Here is a 23,543-nt window from a genome sequence, read left to right on the forward strand (position 1 = left end):
TTCTGAAATCGACAGTTAGCTTGCCCTCTTATTGTGAAGATTTCATGAGGCGTAGTGCTCCGGGGAATCAGTGCTGCCCACATTATTTTTCAGTGCAGTTTGGCAAGATCTAAAAGTGTGCTGGTCTTTCAACTCTCTATATCCGCTCAGGGGCTTCCTAGTAGCAGTGTGGCCAGCATTCCCACATACAAACTGCTGTCTTGGGAGGCCTCACTGTGGTTCGAAGATGGCCACCATGTTGATTGGGGTGCTCCACATTAGGATAATTTTCGTCCTCTGGGTACTTAGAAAGTGTGTTTGGCCTCCGCATTGTTGCAGAGGAAGCGCTGATAGAAGCACGTTTTACTGGGCATTTGAGCAGGTTTGGCTGGGTTGTTCACCACTAGAGTGCCTTCATGGCACCAGCGCAACCCATGCCCTCTCTCCCCCCCCCAAAATAATATCTTTTTAAAGGGTTAACGTTTTCTGTCAACCAAACTAGTGTTTTATTTTTTTTAAATGGGCCGAAATGTAGTTACAATTACAACAGAAGGATAATGTTACTTACCCAGTAAGCATCTGTTCTTGGCATGTAGAGCTGTAGATTCAGATGCTTTATCTACTTCTGCCATCTAGTGTTGGGTTCGGATGTTTGCAAGTTGTATTTCTTCGAAGAAGTCTTTCCTAGTCACAAGTTAAGGTGACTCTTCCTTTTGGTTATAGTGTGCATGGTCATCGACTCCATTGTTAGATTGTTTTACCGCAAGAGGGAGAGAATGGAGTAAGTAAGTGCAGTATAGAGATGTCCATGCGTATAAATGTATAATGAAGAACTACAGGTACCCGGGGAGGCGCATGTGAATTTACAGCTCTACATGCCAAGAATAGATGCTTACTGGGTAAGTAACATTATCTGTTGGAGGCATGTTTGCTGTAGATACACATGTTTTGCATAGACTACAAAGCAGTATACTCCCAAGCGGTGGCTAACCTGTAGATGTTGAAGCCCGTATTTTCAGACGCGGAATGAGCGGGAGAGGCGGAAAAGCGTAGGCAAATATCCCTGGCCAGTTCATACATAGGGCATTGCCCTTTGAGAGCGGGTGTGGGAACCTGGAACCGAAGCTTGGGCATTTTGCGTTTTCTGCTGTGGCAGACAAGTCTATTTGTGGGAATCCCCATTGTTGAAAGTAGGGAAGAAGAACTTGGGGATGAAGTTCCCGCTCATGAATTTCTGTCTCCTGCTGAGAAGGCCGGAAATGTGATTGTTTACTCCTAGGAAAAGTTCGCCAGAAGATAAATCTTGTGATGGATCGTCCAATTCCAAATGGCTTGAGCGAGTCTTGACAGACAGTTTTGCCTATGAGGTGAGTTTGAAAAGCTTTGAGCAGTAGAAAAACTGCTAGAAGCTCTAGATAGCTGATGTGGCGGCTTTTGTGTGTGTTGCTCCATAGGCCTTGTATTGTTTAATCTTGGAGCTGAGCACCCCAACCTGTCAGAGATGCGTCTGCTGTGAGCACGGTCTGTGGAATAAGGTCGATGAAAGGCCGTACTTTTGATAAGTTGTATAGGTTCCACCACTGCAGAAAGCGATGGGAAGGATGGCCTACTAGATTGGTTAATTGACCCTGTGACTGATTCCACTGACGTGCAAAGCACTCTTGTAGGGGATGCATGTAGAGTCTTGCATGGGGTACAATTGTGATGCAAGATGCCATCATTCTAGAGTAGACATAAAATCTGCCTTCTGTAAACGTATAAGTACCTGTTTAAGGGTCACAATGTGAAAGTGTACTGACAGTATATAATGGTTTAACTCTCGGAGATCCCGAATAGGTCTTAGGGAACCTTCCTTTTTGGGAATGAGAAAATACAGATTAAACCCCTGAGCCCTGGTACTGTGTTGGAACCGGCTCTATAGCTCCTCTCAGTAGGAGACTGCACTTCCTGTTCGAGCAATTGTAGGTGGTCTAGCGACAATTTGTGAGGTTGAGGTGGAATGTTTGGAGGATTGGTGGTAAGCTCCAGGCAATAACCATGTTGGATAATTCCAATCACCCATTTGTCTGTTGTTATAGATTGCCAAATAGGGAGAAATTGTTGAAGTCTTCCCCCGACAAGACAAGTGTGGTGTAGTCGGGGGGGGGGGGAGGGGGAGTGTAGGCAAGTCATTGCTTATTAGGGGAAGGGGAGTTACAGGGTGTGTTGCCCTTACCCCTACCTTTAAAGTTGTTCCCTCTATAACCTCCTCAAAAAAACCTCTTGAGAGAGTGGACTGGTTGTTACCTCTGTAGGTGAGGTATTCTGGTCTGAGGATGTGGTTTTGCGTTTTAGCTTTCTGCTCGTCTGGGAGATATTGAAGCAATTGCTCCATTTCATCCCAGTGTGCCCTGTCATACCTGGCTAGAAGGCCATGTGCCATTGATTTGCAGCTTGAGCAGCTATGCGCTTGCCAGAAGCATCTATTAACTTAGACTCCTTATCTGGTGGAGGAGCATCCCCTGATGTTTGGGAATTAGCCCGCTTACGAGCATTAGATACCAGAGAATCTAGTGGCAACAAGCCCTTGATAAATACTGGGTCTGTTGGGGAGGCTTTATACTTCTTGTCAACTCTAGGAGTCAAGATGTGTACTCGTACTAGGTCCTTAGAAATTTCATCAGCATGTCTCATCATGCCCTTAAGCATAGGAAGTGTTTGTGACGACCTACGTGTGGATCCTAAGGCCTCCAACAAAACATCTTCTTCTAATGATTCTTAGTGCAGTGCCACCCATGAAATTGTGCAGTCCTGGCAACGAGTTCCTGGTGGGATACATTGTTGTCTGGAGGAGATGGCTTGGCTGGGTAAAGGTCTGGGTCATATTCTGATGGATGATCAATTGTATAATCTGTCCACGGCTCTACTAGTAAATGTGTCGCCCCATCATCAACATTTGTCATCATGGTGCGATTGAGGAACATCCTGAGGTGTGATTTACAAACGATTTGAAGGGGTAGAAGGAGATGGTGGAAGGGATGATGGTGGTGGATGAAAAGTATTGGTAGCAACAGATTTCCTCTTTAAAGGGATCTTGTTAAGGAGAGTCCTCATCTGGAAGCTTATGTTTTTGAGGCAGCTTGGTATGAATAGGACCAGTCTCAGGGTTAATATATAGTCTCTTTTGTGTGGGATCCATTTTCAATGGAACAATGTCTAAATTTGGATCCGAAGTAACATCTTTCGGTGCCGGCGTTTGCTAGCCTTTCGGTATGGAAGATTTCAGTTCCTAAGGCTGATTGGCTTTCGGCATGGATGATTTCGGCTCCGAGACGGATTTCTGTTTGGAACTGGCAGGCTTCTGTTCCGACGAGGACTTTTGCTGACTCGGTACAGAGCTGGAAGGCTTAACTGGCTGTTTCGGAGCCAGGCCTGGAGGTGGGGCATCAGAAACATTATCTTGGTGCCGACCCTGGCCAGAAGGCAGAGGTGGTGCTGAAACTTTGTGCTTTTTGGGAGTGACTTAAAGGGGCAAAGGGTCTTCTGTACTCACATCAGCTTGTCCCTGCGACAGTTCTTCGGCACGGAGTCCTGTACGGAGAAGGCTCCTTCCTTCTCTGTCGCTGATGCCTCAACGTCTTCTTGGCCGGATTCTTCACCGTACATGTCTGGCACGTCTTCAATGCTGTGACACTGCCTCTCTCAACATCGAGCTCGACGATCCCGAAGAGTTTTCTTCGATTAAAACGATCTGCAAGCGTCGCAGTCTTCTTCCTTGTGCTCCGGAGACAAGCACAAGTTACACACCCTGTGAGTATCAGTGCGCGGATACTTCGCGTGGCACTGAGGGCAGAATTTTAATGTTGTCCCTTCCATCGGAAGAGAGCTGATTCGACGTGGTTAGGCCCGAAGGCTGTCCACAAAGCTTTCTGATCGAAAAGTACATTCCGTTGACCGAAATGATATGCGTAGAAGTGGGAAACGCGTACGAAACAATACCATCGAGGGTAGAGAGGATTACGTGTCAAGGGGAACCAGAAGAACGGTTTCAAACCGGACAGCAGCAATACACGTCCGAACCCAATGGCGAAAAAAAAAAAAACTAACAATGGAGTCAATGAGCATGGGCACTATCACTAAAAGGAGGAGTCACTTTACCTCGTGACTGGGAAAGACTTCTTCGAATAAAAACAACTTGCAAACATCTGGCCCCAACACTAGATGGCAGGAGTATGCAAAGCATGTGATTTTTATCTACAGCACACATGCCTTGAACAGAAACATTTTTGGAACTATATTTGCTCAGTGGTTGATGTAGGAAGCTGGCTCTATATATAGTGGAACAAAAAGAGGTACATTGTGTAAAAAGTCCACGCAAACCCCAAAGGTATTACCGTGGCACAAATGACACCCCAAATACCCTCTTTAGAGGTAGTGTGGGGGAGCAATTAGGCACATCAGAGGGTAGGGCTAAGCATTTATCGCACACACACACAAAGGCTATGAGACACACTCTAATATTTTTGACACCAATTTATAACAAGCATTTGCAATGCAATAGGTCTTGCATGTACGCGAGTTCAAGCTATTGGCACTGTAAATGATAATGCTTTTTTTATGTTTCAAAAACCAAAACATAAATAAAAGGCATTGTCATTTAAAATGCCAATAGCTCAAACTTGCGGTCATGCAAGATCTGTTGCATTGCAAATGCTTGTTTGTGTTAGCACTTCGAATTCACTACTTTGGCATAAAGCACATTGCAAAAAATAAATAAATATGTGGGTAGTCAGTCAAGAGACATGAAAGCGTCTTACTCTCTCCAGCTCTGCATGCATGCATGGTATACATCTTTGAGGATGTTATTAGACTAATCACAACCATTTATGTAGCACTCAATTCAAATCGAATCATGTTTTAAACTTAATAACTGGTGTTCTTTAATACACAATTCATGTTATCAAATAACCCCCTTCTGAAATGTCCTTCATTACAAGAGTTCTCGCAGAGCGAGCAACTCGTTTCGCTGCAACGCTACACGTGAGACCTAAAAATAACACATAATTTTATATGAATTTAGATACCAAGATCATTGAAATCAGGGAAGTTCTTTTTGAGTTAGGAATTTTTTTAATTTTCAAAAATTGACAGTGCAATTTTTGGGAGTGGTAATGTTTTCCTATGGGTGGAAAACATGTACTGCATTTGGGCACTTATCAACGACTTAAGAGACCAATATTTTGGACTTAAGGTGCGTAAAGGGCAAGGTCCAAGGCAGCACCCACAGGTCACCTCAGGAGGCCCTGAGGCATCTGGGTACAGAGGTGTGTTACAGTGTCTGGTGTCCCATTCCCTTTAATGAGGGAACGGTCCAGCTGCAGAGAGGTTGCAAGCTGGGACTGGGAGACCAGTTATGCTGAACCAACAATGGGGCCCAGGTCTCACGATGCTCGGTGACACCTTTGGTCTTCATCTCCTGCGGCCAGGGTGGCCGGGTGCAGAAGTGTTCTAAGACATCGGGTTTTCATCACCGGAGACCCTTGTGGTAGAGGGGGCCTGCACAAAGAGGCTGCAGGCGAGTCCACTGTGGGCAAACCTAAGGTGGGCTGTCTCTGGAGAGTCACGGGACCATACTGGCACCATTAGCCCACTTCACCTCGGGACAGGGGGCACTGGTTTAGAGGTGCTTTCCCGTGTTGGGTTTGCGGCAGTCTGGAGTCCGCACAGTTCTTTTGGAGTGCCTGAAGGATGCAGGGAAGCAGCTCCGCTACTTCAAGGGTGTTCCTGGGTCTTTGTTGAAGGCAGGAAGTCCAAGCAGGCTTCTGGAGGCACAGCAGCTGCAGGTAAAGGAGCACTGGCACGGAGGTCTGGTTAACAGGCCTCAGTGGACTGTCAGAGTTGCAAATCAACTTTTAATAGCTAAAAGGGGGGGGCACAAAGTTTGGGGATAACTGCAACAAAAGCTCAGTTTCCTACAGTTGGTTTCTTTCATAGGTTCACATGCTTTGAATAACTCCTGTCTGCTGTCTGGGAATACTCTGAAAAATAAACATTGCAATAACATTATCTATTTTAATGTTATATAGCTTCTCCACCTCATTGTGTTTGTCATTTTGTTTAGCCTATGGGGCCAGTATGCTAAGCTAAACCCATGAAGGCTGTTTCCAGATTCTCACACACATGTGCAATGTAGCCGCATTAAATGATGGGTGGGTCCTTTGTGAATCTGTGAAATATACTACCTTTAGTTATAAGGAAGGCATATTGGCTTCTTCAGCACTGGATCTCTTACAATCTTTGAAAACGCACTGCATGTATCTTGAGCAAAGAATGGAGGTGGGATGAGTCACCTTTTCTAAACAGGTTCTAGACAAAGCTTGCCCCACTCTTGGTTCTGTTTGGGCATGTACATCCTAGCAGAAGTGCCAAGGGAAGGAAGGAATATGCTACTTACCAGTATGCATCTGTTCTTGGCATAGAGGGCTGCAGAGTGGTACATTTATGAATAGATCGCCATCTGGTGTTGGGCTCGGATGATTGCACTTTGTTTTTCTTCTGGAGAAGTCTTTGTCGTCATAGGTGACTCCTCCTCTCGGTGTTAGTGCGCATGGGCATCGGCTCCATCCTTAGATTGTTTTGCCATACTAGGGTTAGATGGAGTAGTGTAGTGTAGTACATAAAGATATGCCCATGTAAATGTATCTAAATAAGATAATGTTGGGACAGACACAGGTTTCCGGGGAGGCAGGGAGGGCATGTACCACTCTGCAGCCCTCTATGCCAAGAACAGATGCATACTGGTAAGTAGCATATTCCGTTCGAGGCATATGGGCTGCAGATGGTACATTTATGAATAGATTGTACAGCAGTTACCTCCCTAGCGGTGGTCACCAGTGTCTGTCGCAACTGTCTGAAATAGAGTTTTTAATACAGCTTGGCCCACTCTGGCTTGTTGTGCAGCCTGTACATCAACACAGTAGTGCTTTGTGAATGTATGTGGTGTAGACCAAGTTGCTGCTCTACATATGTCATCTAGGGGAATGTTCCCTAAGAATGCCATAGATGCTCCTAGTTTTCTTGTGGAATGAGCTCTAGGAGGAACAGTTAATGTTCTCTTTGCTTTAATGTAACATATTTGTATACATCTTACAATCCATCTTGCGATGCCTGCTTTAGAGATAGGATTGCCCTTATGTGTTGGGGAAAATGCTACAAATAGTTGTTTAGTTTTCCTGAAGTCTTGTGTTCTTGCTATGTAGTATGAAATGGCTCTTTTAACATCTAGTGTATGTAGAGCCCTTTCTGCCACCGTCTGTGGCTTTGGAAAGAAGACTGGTAATTCCACTGGCTGATTGATGTGGAATGCTGAAATTACTTTAGGCAAGAACTTTGGGTTTGTTCTAAGAACCACTTTATTCTGGTGTATCTGTAGGAATGGTTCTTGTATTGTTAATGCCTGTAACTCGCTTACTCTTCTGAGTGAGGTAATGGCTATAAGGAATGCCACCTTCCATGTAAGGAATTGTATTTCGCACCTATGCATAGGTTCGAAGGGTGGTCCCATTAGTCTGGTGAGTACCACGTTGAGGTTCCAGACTGGGGAAGGTGGTAATCTTGGTGGAATGACTCTTTTAAGACCTTCCATGAATGCTTTTATCGCTGGTACTCTGAACAGTGATATGCGCTGCCTGTTTTGTAGGTATGCTGCTATAGCTGCTAGATGTACTCTGATAGATGTGTACGCTAGATTACATTGCTGTAAGTGTAACAAGTAGCAAATAATCTCCCTTGTTGATACGTCTAGAGGGTTGATATTGTTATTAGTGCAGTGTATAGCAAACCTCTTCCACTTAGCTGCATAGCATGCTCTGGTGGTTGGACGTCTCGCTTGTTTAATTATTTCCATGCAATTTGGGGGGAGATCTAAGTACCCAAATTCTAGGATTTCAGGAGCCAGATCGCTAAGTTCAATTGAGTTGGATCTGGGTGCATTATCTCTCCATGGTTCTGTGTAAGGTGCATGGGTAGAATTCGTAGCTTTTGATGTGGCACTTGTGAGAGTTGCAGGAGCGTGGTGAACCACGGCTGTCTTGCCCACGTGGGTGCTACTAGTATCATGGTCATTGAATGTTGTTGCAGTTTCCTGACCACTAATGGGATTAGTGGGAGAGGGGGAAAAGCGTATGCAAATTTGTTGGACCAATTTATCCATAACGCATTGCCCTGCGACAGGTGATGTGGGTACCTGGACGCGAAGCTTTGGCATTTTGCGTTCTGATGAGTGGCAAATAGGTCTATCTCTGGTTGTCCCCATCTTTGGAAGAATGGCTGCAGTATTTGTTGGTGCAGTTCCCATTCGTGTATTTGTTCCGACTGTCTGCTTAAGATGTCTGCTATCTGGTTTTGAACTCCTGGTAGGTGTTCGGCTAACAGATAGATGTTTTGAGGAATGGCCCATCTCCAAATCTCCTGTGCTAGTCTGGATAATTGGAGAGAGTGCGTCCCCCCCTGTTTTTGAATATAATACATTGCTGTCATGTTGTCTGTTCTGATCAGGACTGCTTTGTGGATAACATGTATCTGAAAGGCTTTCAATGCTAGAAACACTGCCAGTAGTTCTAGATAGTTGATGTGCAGTGTTTTTTCCTGCACACTCCACCTTCCTTGTACTGTGTATTTGTCCATATGTGCTCCCCATCCGGTGAGCGATGCGTCTGCTGTTATTGTCACCTGTGGAATTGGCTCTAGGAACGACCGCCCCTTGGTAATGTTTGTTCTGTTCCACCACTTCAGAGAGCGGTGTGTGCGGTCGTCTACCAACACCAGATCCGTAATCTGTCCTTGAGCCTGATTCCACTGTGTCGCTAAGCATTCTTGTAGCGGACGCATTTGTAGTTTTGCATATGGTATTAGCAGTATGCAGGATGACATCATGCCTAGTAGCTGCATGAACACTCTTGCTGCTAGTGAGTGTTGTGGCTGAAATCTCTGAATGATTGTAAGCATTGCTTGGACTCTTATTGAGTTGGGGTACACCTTGGCTTTTTCTGTGTCTATGGTAGCCCCCAGATATTGTTGAACTTTGTTTGGTTGTAGGTGTGACTTTGTGTAGTTCACCGTGAACCCTAGCTGGTGTAGTAGCTGAATTGTCTTTTGTGTGTGTTGCAGACACTCCTCTTGCGACCTGGCTTTTATTAGCCAGTCGTCCAAGTATGGGAAGACATGAATTTGTTGTCTTCTTAGGTGAGCTGCTACCACTGCCAGGCATTTTGTGAACACCCTTGGTGCCGTCGTGACACCAAATGGGAGGACTTTGAACTGATAATGTTGTCCTTCTACCACAAACCTGAGGTATTTCCTGTGGGCTTTGTGAATAGGGATATGAAAGTAAGCGTCTTTTAGATCCAGTGTAGAAAGAAAGTCCCCTTTCTTCAGTAAAGGAAGTACTTGTTGGAGCGTGACCATGTGGAAATGTTCCGAATTTATGTATGCGTTGAGGGGTCTTAGGTCCAGTATTGGCCTTAGAGACCCGTCCTTTTTGGGGATTAGGAAGTATAGGGAGTATACTCCTGTTCCCTGTTGGTGCTGTGGAACCTTCTCTATGGCATGCTTTTCTAGCAGTGATATTACTTCCTGTTTTAACAGTGTCAGGTGATCTTGTTTCATTGGACGCTGTTTGGGGGGGATGTTTGGTGGGGTAGCTGTGAGTTCTAGGCAATAACCATGTTGGATAATTTGTCTTACCCACTTGTCTGATGTGATGTTTTCCCAGACAGGTAGGAACTGTGATAGGCGTCCCCCTACCGGTGTTATATGGTCTGGGGGAAGCTCTATGAAGTCACTGTTTTGGGGTTGGAGAGTTGCGGTTGTTGTTGTTTCCGCGACCTCTACCCTTGTTGTTGTTACCCCTGTATCCACCTCTAGAATTACCTCTGGGTGATGTAGGTGTAAAAGAGGTTTGCTGTTGGTTTGTACCTGTACTTTTGGATCCTCCTCTATAGGTGGATCTACGAAAGGAACCTCTTTGTGTCGGCTGCTGCAATGCTCCCATTGATTTAGCCGTTTCTGTATCCTTTTTCATTTTTTCTAGGGCCTCATCTGTCCCTGTGCCAAAAAGTGTTTTCCCATCAAAAGGTTGATTAAGTAACGAGGTTTGTACCTCTTGTTTGAATCCTGACACTCTGAGCCATGCATGTCTCCTTAGCATGATGCTTGTATTTGTCGACCTTGCCGCAGTCTCTGCCGCGTCTAGGGCGCACTTTATTGAAGTGTTAGTAATTAACTTCCCTTCTTGTATAAGTTGATCAGCTCTCTTTTGATGTTCTTTAGGGAGATGTTTGATGAGTGTTTCTAACTCATCATAATGCGCTCTGTCATACCTTGCAAGTAGTGCTTGCGTATTAGCTATGCGCCAACTGTTTGCCGCTTGAGATGCTACTCTCTTGCCAGAGGCATCTATTAGTTTAGACTCCTTGTCAGGAGGTGGCGCTTCTCCCGTAGATAAAGAGTTTGCTCTCTTGCGAGCGTTTGTGACCACTAGTGAGTCTAGAGGAATTTGTCCCTTAATGTATATTGGGTCTTTTGGAGCTGCCCTATATTTTTTATCAATTCTTGGGTTCAATACCCTAGCCCTCACTGGGTCTTTGAATATCTCTGATGTATGACTGAGAAGGCCTTTTAGCATTGGTAGTGTTCCTGATGTTCTTTGTGCAGTAGGTAGTGTCTCTAATAAGAAGTCCTGTACTAGAGGTTCTGTATGTAGGTCTACCTTATGAAATGTTGCTGCTCTAGTAATGAGTTGTGCAAACCCAGTATTGTCATCAGGAGGTGAAGGTTTTGAGGGATATGACTCAAGGTCGGTATCATTACCTGATCCCACATTATACTCCTCCCATGGGTCTGCCTCCTCTGGGATTGTGTCCTCATCATCCCCAGGGTGTCCCCCCTCCCCTGTGTCACTTTCTCCATCTGTTGTAGGTGTAGATGGACGTGTGGGAGGAATCTCTGGCCTATTGTGAGGAATAGGCGAAGATGGTGTGTGAGGTTTGGGAGAAGGGGGAGGAGTTGTATTCGTCCCCATTGTTCTCTTCTTTGGATGAGCCTTGTCGTCCAAATGTTCATGTTTCCTCTTTTTAGGTAGCTCTGTGACTACTTTGCCAGTCTTTGGGTCAATAAACAAAGTCTTTTGTTTAGGATCCGTTCCGTGTTCCTGTGTCGGTACCGCAGTTTTCGGTTCCGAAAGGTGTCTTTTCTTTGAAATGTCCATTTGTATTTTCGGTGCCGAAGTTTTGTTCGGATCCGACTTCTTCGGTATCGAAGATGTCCCCGGTGTCGAGGGTGTTTTCGGCGCCGAAGCGTGCTTCGGTGTCGACATGGACTGCTTCGACTTCGAGCTTTCCTTGACCTGGTGCTTCGATGTCGATGTGGTTGGTTTATCGGAACCGGAACCACTATGATGGGGGACCGAGTGTTTCGGTTTCTGTTTCGTTGCCGGGCTCGAAGGCGGGGCGTTGGAAACTTTTTTCGGTTGTCTGACCGGGCTCGAGGGCGGGGTCGACACCGTGCGGGGTCTGTTTTTCGGTAAAGGGACGTCGTCACTCACGGTTTGTTGGACGTCGATTTCCTCGACGTCGGACTCGTCCGCTTCTGACCCCGCCTCGTCGGCCTCTTCTTCCTCCTCTTCTGGGTGCTGGTCCTCGAACAGCTCCGGGATTGCTTGTGACTGCATTCTCGATACCTCGTGTCTTCGGGCTCGACGGTTTCTAATCGTCGACTTTGACGAGAACGCTGCACAGGCCTCACAGTCCCTGGATTCGTGTTCAGGGGACAAGCAGAGGTTGCACACTTCGTGTAGGTCCTTGTGTGGGAACTTAGCACCACACGTTGGACATTTTTTGAATGGAGTCCTTTCCATGGACCCCGGGCTGGACTACGTCGAGTTTCTCGTAGTCGTCGTCCTTCGAATCGCGTCGGTATGGAGTGAAGTCGCGTTCGATAACGATACCGTCGATTTGGAAAGGAATACGCGCCGGTTATAACCTTCTTTGTTGAAGTCGGTCCGGAGCGCTTCGATCCTCATCCGAACCCGATGGCGGAAAAAAACAATCTAAGGATGGAGCCGATGCCCATGCGCACTAACACCGAGAGGAGGAGTCACCTATGACGACAAAGACTTCTCCAGAAGAAAAACAAAGTGCAATCATCCGAGCCCAACACCAGATGGCGATCTATTCATAAATGTACCATCTGCAGCCCATATGCCTCGAACTATGCCATTCTCTATGTCGCCACTCTGCAGATGTACTGAAACAGAAGTGCCTGCAGAGCTTCACCCATGACTATTCGTTTTGAAGAATGCACACTTATCAGGCCTCTATTGCTTCAATTCACTGTACTACGGCAAAGGCAGATGCACACCAGTATTTACTTTGCTATACCTTGCTTAAACATAGGATGTTCCATCTCAGCATGTCCAAATGCAACAAACAGTTGATCCAGGTTGTGGAATGCCTTTTCAAGTAATAGAAAACTGATTTAAAGTGTGAAATGCTTTTCTACATAAAATTATTTCAGGAAAGATGGTTCGGTACAGGTGTGTGAATCAGTTTCCAAGCATCATACTCAGCTCCCATTGATAAAAGAGCTTAGCGGTTGGGAAACTCTCAGAATGGATGTATGACGGTACAACGCGTACCGTTACAATGAGTCCCTTTACGACGCAGTTTTAACAACGCAAGTCGTTACAACGACTTGCGTTGAGGAGGCGCTGATAGTGAATAGTTTAATTTACTATTCTAACACCAGTCCCCGTGGATAGTAGGGAAGGTGTTCGATAGTAAATTAAACTATCCCCTATCCTAGAGCGCCCTCCAGCGAAAGTCGTTGTAACGACTTTCGTTGTTAAAACTGAGTCGTAACGGTACCGCGTTGTAGCGGTTCCGTTGTAAAGGATGTTTCCCCTCAGATTGGGCCCCTTGTTAAATAATCTTGGATTACATTTTTAAGGAAAAATATATTTTTTTGTCATTTCTAAATCTTGATATAGCTCCGAAATTGATTTTTATGAATCTGTGGCCCTGCTCCAACTCTTCCAGGTGTAAAAGATATATTAGGACTTAATATGGTTTAAGCTGAAAACTGATGCAGTAATTTGCACAAATACCCAGTAGTTAGATCCTCATCCTTTGGGTGGGGTGGTTCCAGAGTTTGGGGTGCTGCGCATCTCACACCCTCCACAGCTTGGTTTACCGCACCTGCCTCACATGGGCCAGGGGGCCAAGATCATTGCGCAAGGTTCTCATCTAGTCTTCTCAGTCATTCTGATTAAAACCAAGAGAAAGAATCTCACAGACTGCCCCGATGGACGTACTTATTTGCAAATAAATCATTCATTTGTTGTTCGTGGTAAAAGGAGCAGTTGCCCGACGGCCTCTGGTCTGGCTCCTTATCATGGCAAGCTCACTGAGCGGTGGTCAGCGAGTCTGCTTGGTCGCTACCCATTTGGATTTGCTCCAGAATTGCATGGTTGTAATGAGCTAGGTACAAGTCCCATAGCTTTGGAGCTTTCTCGGAAAATTATGGTGATTTGGGCAGTTTTACTTCTGAATATGAAATTAGCCTTCTACATATTGTATTGCCCATCAAGGACACCAATATCTGACTTTGACAATATCCAACTGGAAAGCAGGCCTGGATACCTTTATCTCCAGGATGTTTATGTGCCTTTTTCCTCCTACTGTGCCCAATGGCCTTTAGGAGTCAGGTCCTATGCATCTGGTCCCCATCGACAGGGAGATGCATATGTGACAATAGTTGCTTCTGGCCGAGGCACCTTGGAAAGCCATCCGATCAGTATTAAACTTTGCATCCAGCCAGATGTTGAATTAGCACATAAAAGATCAAGGTTGTCTGAGTCCATAAACTTTCCTCTGCATAGCTGAAGTACCCAACTAATTGTGGAAGTACTGTGATACAAGGGGTCTACCCGTCGAAACACTTGTGCAGATGCTGCAAAGTCACCATACAAAAATGGTTGAGGAAACTCAACTGTTGGATAGGACACCATCCTCAGTATTCATTGTTACCAGAAACTACCATAAATCAGGGGTGTGGAATTCAACAAATGATTTGCTTGTCAATGGGACAGGTTGCTTCATAAATGTACTTGTCCTAAATTTACTTGTACCTTTGGTGCAACATAGTGCAGTGACAAATTAGGGCAGCAATCTCATTATACAAAAGATCTGCTATTTGTATTTCCGATTATGCCACAGCTCATACTAGAGTTTGAGTATCAGCAATTTTCTTATTTTGCCACCTTTCTGCAGATCTACATACTGGGGCTGGCGTTAGCGCTAAGCAATAGTTCCAGGGTTGAGTGCCCTTTTGAGTGTGTGCAAGCCTACTATATTGCATGTTTTCACCAGCACTTCTCTAATCTTTTCCCATACTGAGAAAGGTTGGAAATTTAATCCTGACAACGGCAGAAGTAAAACTTCTTCCAGGGTTGGGGGAAAAAGTGGTCGGAGAGTAAGGCAGCTTATAAAAGCAACAGATTTTCGCATAAGCTAAAATACACCGGCATATTTGATCGTGCTAAAAAGCAGTTAACAAATAATTTCTAGGAGTACCATTTTCATGGCCTAATTCAGTAAATTCTTGTAAATAAATCTGTACTAATTCAAGGACATATACCATTGGTGCAAATTTGTGACCTACTTTGAGAATAGGGGCCTTAATTAGGTCTGGAGCTAACCAAGACCTTTTTGTTTTCATTAAAATTCTATCTATCCATCCATCCATCGACTGGCTTTCGCTCTTTAGCAAAGAGCATATCTGCACACAAAGTAGTTTTGTTCATTGTCAGGGACTACTGTGGCAATGTGTACTTTTTATGATAAAAAAATATTTTTGTCAATGTTTATTATAATGGGGAGGGCCTGGCAGTTCCCACAAAGTTTTACAAAAATCATATCAAAACAGACACGGATTGCCAAAACCAAAAGGCTGATCACTAATATCAGACCTGTTGGCTTTGTCAATGCTTGTTTATTTGCATGTTTACCATTATCTTGCTGAAACTGTTTGCACTGATTTTCCACTATGAATAGTTTTAGGAAATACTAGAATACATACAAATATTTTACTAAATGATGCTTCAAAGAAATGTTACCTACTATTTCACAGTAGTTTAGCAACACCATTTTATTCTTCCTAGTTGCATTTTTTTAAAACATTTTATTTTTGAAGCAAAGGATCATCAATCTTGCTTTCAAGCTTCTGCAGATATTTGCATCTAGATATCATTTTGGGAGCATTGTAAGTAGCCTCATATTGTTAAACTTTGCAAACGTGTGTACGCATTTTTACACTGGAACCACTGTCAGGAGTGCAGTTCTACCTTACAACATTTCATTATACAGCTCGCCCTTATAAGAAAGGCTTTATATTAATGAACTACAAATACAAGTTCGAACATATGAACACAAATATTCCCTTAACTGCGGACAATGCCCTTGCCTGATCCATAATGTGGTACCGAAAACTGGCAGCCAAAGGTTTTGTGCTGCAGAGGTTGGGCCTAGTTGTCCCAAGGACAACATAATAATGACAACTTGCTGTCCTTGACCCTAAACAATATGTCCTGGGAGTTGGACTGTAGGAATTCCACACCCCTGCATAAATATACTCAATTTCTTTGGAGCACAAATGTTCTTTCTATTGCAAATTTTAGTAGAATATCCTTTTCTTTTGTAACTAGAAAACTGTAATGTCCACAACAATATATTTTTCAATAGCCAACTCGTATTGAAAAATCTAGACAGCAATTTATAGGTTTACATACGTTTTGCACTTCCGCTCTAAATATATCCTAAATGAGAGGATGCGCGGATCTTCCTTTGGGTCCAGGAGGCCAGTCACTAAGTGGAACCAGCTGCTTATGGATGTAAGACTGAGTACCTTAAACACAGGGTGGCCCAAAACTGAATGTGCGCAGGAATGCTTCACATTTCGAATGGGGATATAGCCTATTGAAGAAGAAAATGAAGCCCAAATTCATGCAAGTGCCTCCGTTTGTAAAGTCTTAGCATGGGCAAATTGACAAAAGTTTGACCCAAGTGTTGGTCAGGCACACCAACTTCCGGATGACCCGAGAGTAGTATTGGGATTTTGCAGCTACAACTTTATATTGAGCTTGGTACAAATCGGCAAACAGTTCCCATTTACTACAAAAGATGGTGGTTCTGATATCAAACAGAACCCATACTGTCTGGTGAGTCGCAGACATGTTATATTTAAGTGATTTATGTCAATACCTATTCACAGGCATTCACTTTAGGAAGACTCCTCTACCCTATGTATTCAGGCTTTGACCACCCCAAGCATGGTGATTGATATGCATATGAAAAGGCTTTTCTTTTCATGATGAGGGCCCTGATAATTAGTATATGTTACTGTCAAATCACCGTTTACTGTGAATTGCTATGAACAATCCACATTGAGTGAGCAGTGATAAGTGATGTGACTGGTCTAAATATGGAAGCATGCAAAAACAGACTGCAAACATATCTTGTTCAAAAACAACCTCCTAAAACAAGGTAGCCAAATTCTTGACCATACATAAAAATCCCCCAACAAAATGTTTAACCCTGCACCTAATCCCATTATGAAGCACCTGCCCAATAATTATATAATTATATTACTGTTATGGTAAGAATAGTAAAGAAGCCCATAGCGAACATATATGAGGAGAGAGGCTGGATTTATAAATCAAATATAGGTAACAAGTTTTGTAGGGAGATATTAATACTTCTGAGATTTTGGTGGTCTATATTTGAGGCTACAGTTTTGCAAAAGGTGTTTATGTGGTCTGTCTTATGCAGCTCACAAATAAACTGCGAAGTGACAAGGGAACCATGTAACAACACAAGCAATTCCTTCCTGCCTTGCCTCTTTTACAAGTCAGCTTTCTACGAGCGCGCCTCATCTCCACACTGGGCTTCTCCTGGGAAGTCTCTCTTCATGCAGAGCCAGGCAGGCATGATTGAAGGCACTTCTAGTGGAAAGTGGAGACTTCAGGTGATACCCCTTTAACTCTCCGTGACTGGCTCTCGTGCAAAATGTAGCCATGTTCGCACAGCAGCTCTTTCTGTACTCTGCAGAGCAGTTCCCCTCTTTGATCACGAATTACTTGAGCCTGTTGATCCCACATTTATACACATTTTCCAGACCATGGATGTGAATCTACTGCCAAAGGTTTCAGAATCGGATTGGGTTGATTCTCTACCAAATGGCAATGCCTACCAGGTTGCTCTGCAGAGACAGCCTGTGTGCAAAGTGATGGGTCTCAGCAGCTAGCAATGTGTCTGCCTCCAACCACAAGTACCAAAAAAAGGGTGCCTTGAACTGTGAGATATCTGCACCTGCCTGTCATCAGCCTTCTTGAAGTAATCAGGGGCAGACAAAGGGCATTTTTTGCCTAGAAACGTCTTCACCTTGAACAACAGAAACTTTAGTTCCATCCATCACCCCAACCATCTACCAAATGGCAGTGCTCAGGAAGAACTAATCAGCAGTCCTTTGCCAACACATTCCTCATTGAATTTCTAAGACAATCTGGTGTCTATTCTCCCTCCCTTAAGTCTCTGGGTCTCCACTCTCCAGCTATAGAAATGCAGGCAATGCACTTCCACTGCCTGGAGGAAGCGGTCTTCATGTTCTATCTTGTGCCAAATTGGATTTCACCAGCCCCAGCACTTTAAACTCCCACCCCACATAAGTGTCCTACTACCATACATGAACTAAACTCTCTCTATTTATACATGTACACTAGATAACAGGGCACGGATCTTGTTTTCACACCACAGCAGAACTGTTTTAGGAGCTGGTAGACACACCTCTCCTCAACACAGGAAAAACGTACCAGTCACACTATAGATTTAAAGAACACTGTACGCTGTCGCCACCACTTTATGTAAAGCCTACAGGAAATTAATAGCAGTCCAATGCTCACTGTGAGGACATGCTTGCGCCTCCAGGTTACAGAACAGTCTCTGGGTTTAGCATTACCAGGCACAGACCAAGGCCTCTATGCACATGCTAGGTTAGTAGCATCATTATCTTCTGCCCCATCATCTTCTGTCCCTTTCTAATCACCAGGCATTTCATAAAAATCTAAAAACCTGGCTCTTCCCTAATTAACATCTCCTCCTCAGTCCCCGTACTTCGTCAAGGATGCTGTTATTTCACTGCCAAGCACCCTGAGACCTTTTTGGTGAATTGTGCGCTATACAAAAGCATTTGACTTATGAGTTTATGACTTAGTGCGACTCCTCGCCAAAATAAACGTTAGGGTACCAGTTTTACATTCAGTTGGGCCCTAAGAGCACAGGTACATGCTGCTTACCATGGAGGAGACATTCCTGCCCCAACAAACCTGACACTGTAAACCATACAAAACGAAAACATTCCAAGCTCAAAATTGCATTTTTGGTATTACTTCAACCAGAGCAAAGACAGATTTAAAGGTAATTTTATTATATGTACCTTTGTCATGTTGCATATCATCATTTTGTACCAATTTTATACCGAAACAGGTGCCTTAGAATTAATAAAACAATTTGAGTCAAAGCTACTATCTATATTAAGGGGGCCTTACCTAGAAAGGTGTATTTGGAGCTTGCTATTTAAGGAGTATTTACCTAGAACGGAGACTTTTGGAGGTGGAAGCCAATTGTTACCCTCTACTACAACACTTTCTAAGTAACACCGTACTGGTGAGAATGATCAGAGAATACCAGTGAAGGGGTACCCTACAGAGTAAGGTGTCTGCTACAGCTTTATTTTAAAAGGACATCCTGGAAAGCTAAAAGGTAAAAAGCTGCTACGTGGCTCTGTGACTAAACATGTAGAGACACGACTTGGATGAGACAATTATTTTTATATATAATAATTTTTCAATTACACTGCAATAAATCTTAATCAACAATCCACAATTTCCCAAAAGGTGTTCTTGGCAATGATTGCAATATTCACCACTGTTCATCTGGCCATGTTTCAGTGCCCCCGAACAAAATGGAAAATGTGATGCAATAGGCACATAGAACAATGCACAAGCTTAGTGTAAAAATACAAATGAAGCATTCACCATGGCTTACATTCATGGGAAGCAGCAAAGCTTCATGTTAATTCTGCAGATATCACACACTTTGCAGATATGACAATGCAAGAAATACCCAAGAAAAAAGCAAGAAGTGCGCACACTTATGCGTAGTGAGATGCTAAAGAGCACAAAGCAAAGGCAGTATTTTATGCTAATCTGCGACGAGAGGATTTAGGAGGAGGGTATAGTTCATGATAGCTTTGCTCAAAAGCGACTACTGATTTTCAGGTGCCACTGCAAATAATCAACAAACTAAGAAGAGGAGTGTGCTCTATTTCATTGGCTGGCGAAGGATTGAGACGGATTCAGCAGAAAGTTAGTAGCAGGAGGTGTTCACCTTTATATCCTTGTAGAAGGAAGCTGTTTCGCCCTCGATAATTGGCTGCAGCAAAGGGCTTCTCCGCTTGCTGGTAGGGGATCCCTGTGACAGGTGTTAACAAGTATTGTTACATTAATGCTTCCCTTTTCCCTCACTCCACCTGTGCTCATCGCAGTGACCATCATAGCCTGGAGTTTTCTTGCAGGGAATACAAATCGCTTAGCTTCCAGGCAAACATTACTATTGTTCTACTCATACGGACCTGGTTGCAGATGCCAGGTGCTAATGCACAACACAAACTTAAATAGAATTTGCTTTAACCATGCTTTGTAGTAGCTGACAATACACAGCATGCTCATACCAGGACGGACTTCTCCCTTCTCCATCCCTAGAAGATAATACTTGCGTTCAGCATTGAATAAATGATGGATTTGTATAATAATAATAATGATAATAATAATAATAAAAAAAGACATTATGATGCCAAGTAAACCACCGGTACCAAAGCCAATCTTTCCTCCAAATTTGCTTGATATGTGTTGACATGCTCTTAACTAGCCAAACCGACCCGATTGAAAGCTGGTAAAGGCCACAACCTAAACTGCAAGAGACTTCTACTACAAGACCTTCAAAGGAAGTTACTTTATGTCAGTACTTGAGCTCATTTATCGCTGAGAAATGGCTACCGAGTTCCTCATTACAGATGGCCTGTAAAAATACCCATTATTTTCTCCCTTGCATTTACAGTTACCGCGGCCCCTGTAAGTGGGGGGGGGGGGATAACCGAGATAATGCAACTTTGGAAAACAGCGTATAGCAATCTAATTTACTGTGTGATTTCTGCATGGTTTCCCCTGGTATTTCACCCAGACACTTCACTAGCTGGCAGCGGGTGAAAACTCCAGGTGGAATACCAATGAATGTAAGTATTTCAACTAAACCCATAATTCCAATGGGCCTAGTAACCCCCATGTATCTACAAAATAACAATTTATTTTTGCTATCAACAAGGGAAATGTAATGCTTTTGACAGAGATGTGAGATGGTGTTTCTATAGCACAGTACCAGCCTGGTTATTTACTATAGGTCTTCTAGTTATAGCATGAATAATTTACTTACCTGTAACCAGCATTATCCTTCATAGAATTGTATTTAATTGGAACAGTGGTACTTTAGTGCAACGTTGAAAAAGCTTTTGCAGTAGAAAGACTTGGGCAATACAACAAAAGGTAGCTGGATATATCACATATCCTTGCTTTGCCATGTAGGTGCTTCTACTACGCAAAAGCTGAAATAGTTGTTTAATGTCAAAGTGGCCAGAAGTGTCAAACCATTACCAGCAGAGCAAGATAGCGCTCCATATACCTTCATATTATGAAATACCATAAAACGGTTTGCTTTTATGAATGCCACTGTGTTGGTGAACCTTAAATCATTTATTCTGCTCATCTGCCACTGAGGGTCCTTTACAAAATCATGCTACTTATACTCTGGGATCTCAGGAGTCAAGCCCCAAATTCAGCAATGCCACACTGCTACAAGTAATCTCTTCTGTATCTGGAATGAACCCGTTTTCCTCTCCACAGCACCACTATAAGAATTATATTGCAATTTTGCATCAGATACTCGCATCAACTGATGGATCAGGTGGAATATATAATCTATCTGAGCAATACATATTTCTTCAAAGACTGTATGGAGAGGACCTTGACCTAAATCTACAATGTATATCGAGATTTGCAGTGTTTTCTGTTTCATTTTCTGTTTCTATGGGCTGTTCCAATAACTGTATACCATAAAGTGCAGTTCATCCAATTATTGTGTGGAGTCTCCAACTCTTAGGTTCAGGGGAGATGGTACCCACCAGGATGATGAGGGGAAGCAGGGTAAGTCTCCTTTCACCACATTGTCTCTTCTTACCCAGAAATGTCATTCACTACTAATAAAGTGCAATTTGTTTGAGAAAGAAAATTTAGGTCAGGAGGATGCCTCCTTATTCAAACTAGAAGGATTAATGGTCTCTGGAATCTAAGAAATGCATTAGACGTGCATGGAGGAGTGAGAACAGCAGGGTAACAAGAGGCAGGCAGATTGCTCTTGTGCTGTCAGGGCAGCAATTTACCAAGCAATTTGTCTCATCATCGCATGTGCAGCTGCCAGTCTGCCTGGGGTCCGACCCATAAACCGAAAGATTCTAGACTGAGTAGTTCTTTCATTGCATGTCATAGCCTTTTAGAGCTTGAGAGGGCCTTGGGATGGGAACCTCTATTCAACATTTTCGGTTGCTATGGCCTAGACCAAGTAGGAGAAACCAAATGTTTTACACTTTTGAGTATTTTCTACTTAGGTTGCTAGCCTGGATTGCCCTTCCACTTTCTTCCTCCTTCATGGGGTGTATTTATTCAGCAGTAGCCTTACCTTTTTAAAATACATAAATAATTAGAAAATAAAATACAATGGTCCATGGTGATTGCTTAGGTCACCAATCACATTCTTGTACTTTTGGTATTCCTTTAGGCAGTTGACAGCATAGCTGCCTGGCACATGTTGTCGTGTGGATTACTGGGCCTTTTCGAAATTCCCTCTTTTGGTTTGCAAACACACAGCATCCCTTTGCCCCTGTGGTTAAGCTGGTCAGTGCTTAAAATGATTAGAATTTGTGAGTCTATCTCTCACATACCCTTCACTCTTCAGACTCCGGGGTGCAGTGTCCCACAGCAAGATAACCTCACCTTGGTGGTCATCATGCACAACATGAAAGCACTTCCCATATAGGATCCCCCAACTACACACCCTATCTGGTGTAGATTGCTATCTCAGTTGGTAATTGCTTCAGTACCCCCACACAGGGGTCGTAAGTGCTGTACAATTTCCTTGGTACAATACAATACTCACCCATTTACTAAGGCAGCCTTCAACATCAGGTTCCACATCTACCACTGGAAAGCATCCCAGGTAATTCTTAATTGATACTGGTGCTGGGCCGAAGTTTTATTGGAGGAGGAGGATGAGTAGTGAATAAACCCCTAGGGTACTAAAATTTCCGTCAGGAGAGGAATACCTCTCTGGTATCGATTTTACTGATGCCCCTCCAACCACAAGATTAAAGCAAAGGATTGGACGGTTCAAGTTTCAGCCATGTGAGCCTGACGTATTTCAGTGTTTGATCATACTGCAACACTTTTATCAGGACCAGTTAATCAGTAATCATACCAAAAAAGTTAGCCAGACCCATTAGTCTGCCCACTCCAGTGTCTTGACTGCTACATCCAGGGTGAGAACCAAGAGGAGGGGAGTACTTCAGGGTTAAGAGCCTGGTCGTGTGAGCCAACATGTCTCGTGCATACATGGGTCTTCCCAGAGATTACTCCCCACTCTTGTTTCTCACTCATGGTGGAGTAGTCAAGACACTTTCAGATACTTGGGAATATAAAAGTACCCATTCTCTGTGTAGTTCAACAGCTGGGATGTTACTCCAAGATGTGTGAAGGGAAGAATTTGGGAGTACTAGTGAATTTCTTTTTTTTTTTTACCAAATTGGATTTTATATTGGACTAATCTTTACTTCTGCATGCATCATCGACCTGATAAAACTACTCCTCCCATCTCACCCCAACTTCATATAAGAGGCCTCAAAATACTTTTCTTTCCGCAGTGGCCTTGCACAACCCTAGATTAACTCTAAAAATAATCTCATGGAACAAGAGTCTCTCATTGCCCAACGGATTGGCGTGATCAGACAGATCTGACCTCAAAGATGGAGATCCTTCCTTTGCTGCCCTGCTATGTTGTATACATTGAATCTGGTGTGCCGTATGTCCCACTGTGGAGATCGAAAACTGTCTGCATAATGTTCATATTGTTTCACCTGCATGTTTGGCAGATACTGCTTACATAAAAGTGGTTATTGGTGCAAATAATATCCTTTCACCCTTACAGGTCGCTGCGGGGCTTGTGCCCTCATAGTGCAAATAACCTAATAAAATGTGTTATTAAAAAAAAAAGATGGAGATCCTTTCCCGATGAATAACCTCCAGGTTAATCAAGCTGCTTCTCTAAATATCCCTTATCCTCAGTGACTTTGTAGACAACCAAGCTACAACT

General features: G+C 43.7%; 1 protein-coding gene across 5 annotated transcripts in view; it reads right to left on the reverse strand.

The window, feature by feature from the left end:
- Window positions 1-23,543, reverse strand: part of FAM13A (family with sequence similarity 13 member A) — a 906,414-nt gene that overhangs the window by 47,161 nt on the left and 835,710 nt on the right. For 3 of the 5 annotated variants that reach the window (XM_078676111.1, XM_078676109.1, XM_078676112.1), the window contains one exon: window positions 19,458-19,541. The exons of the other annotated variants lie outside the window; for them this stretch is intronic. In XM_078676111.1, the coding sequence (XP_078532237.1) occupies window positions 19,458-19,541 (84 nt within the window). The remainder of the gene's footprint in view (window positions 1-19,457; window positions 19,542-23,543) is intronic. 5 annotated transcript variants of the gene reach the window in all.

The sequence above is a fragment of the Lissotriton helveticus genome, chromosome 2_1, assembly GCF_964261635.1.
Source record: "Lissotriton helveticus chromosome 2_1, aLisHel1.1, whole genome shotgun sequence".
NCBI classification, from domain to species: domain Eukaryota; kingdom Metazoa; phylum Chordata; class Amphibia; order Caudata; family Salamandridae; genus Lissotriton; species Lissotriton helveticus.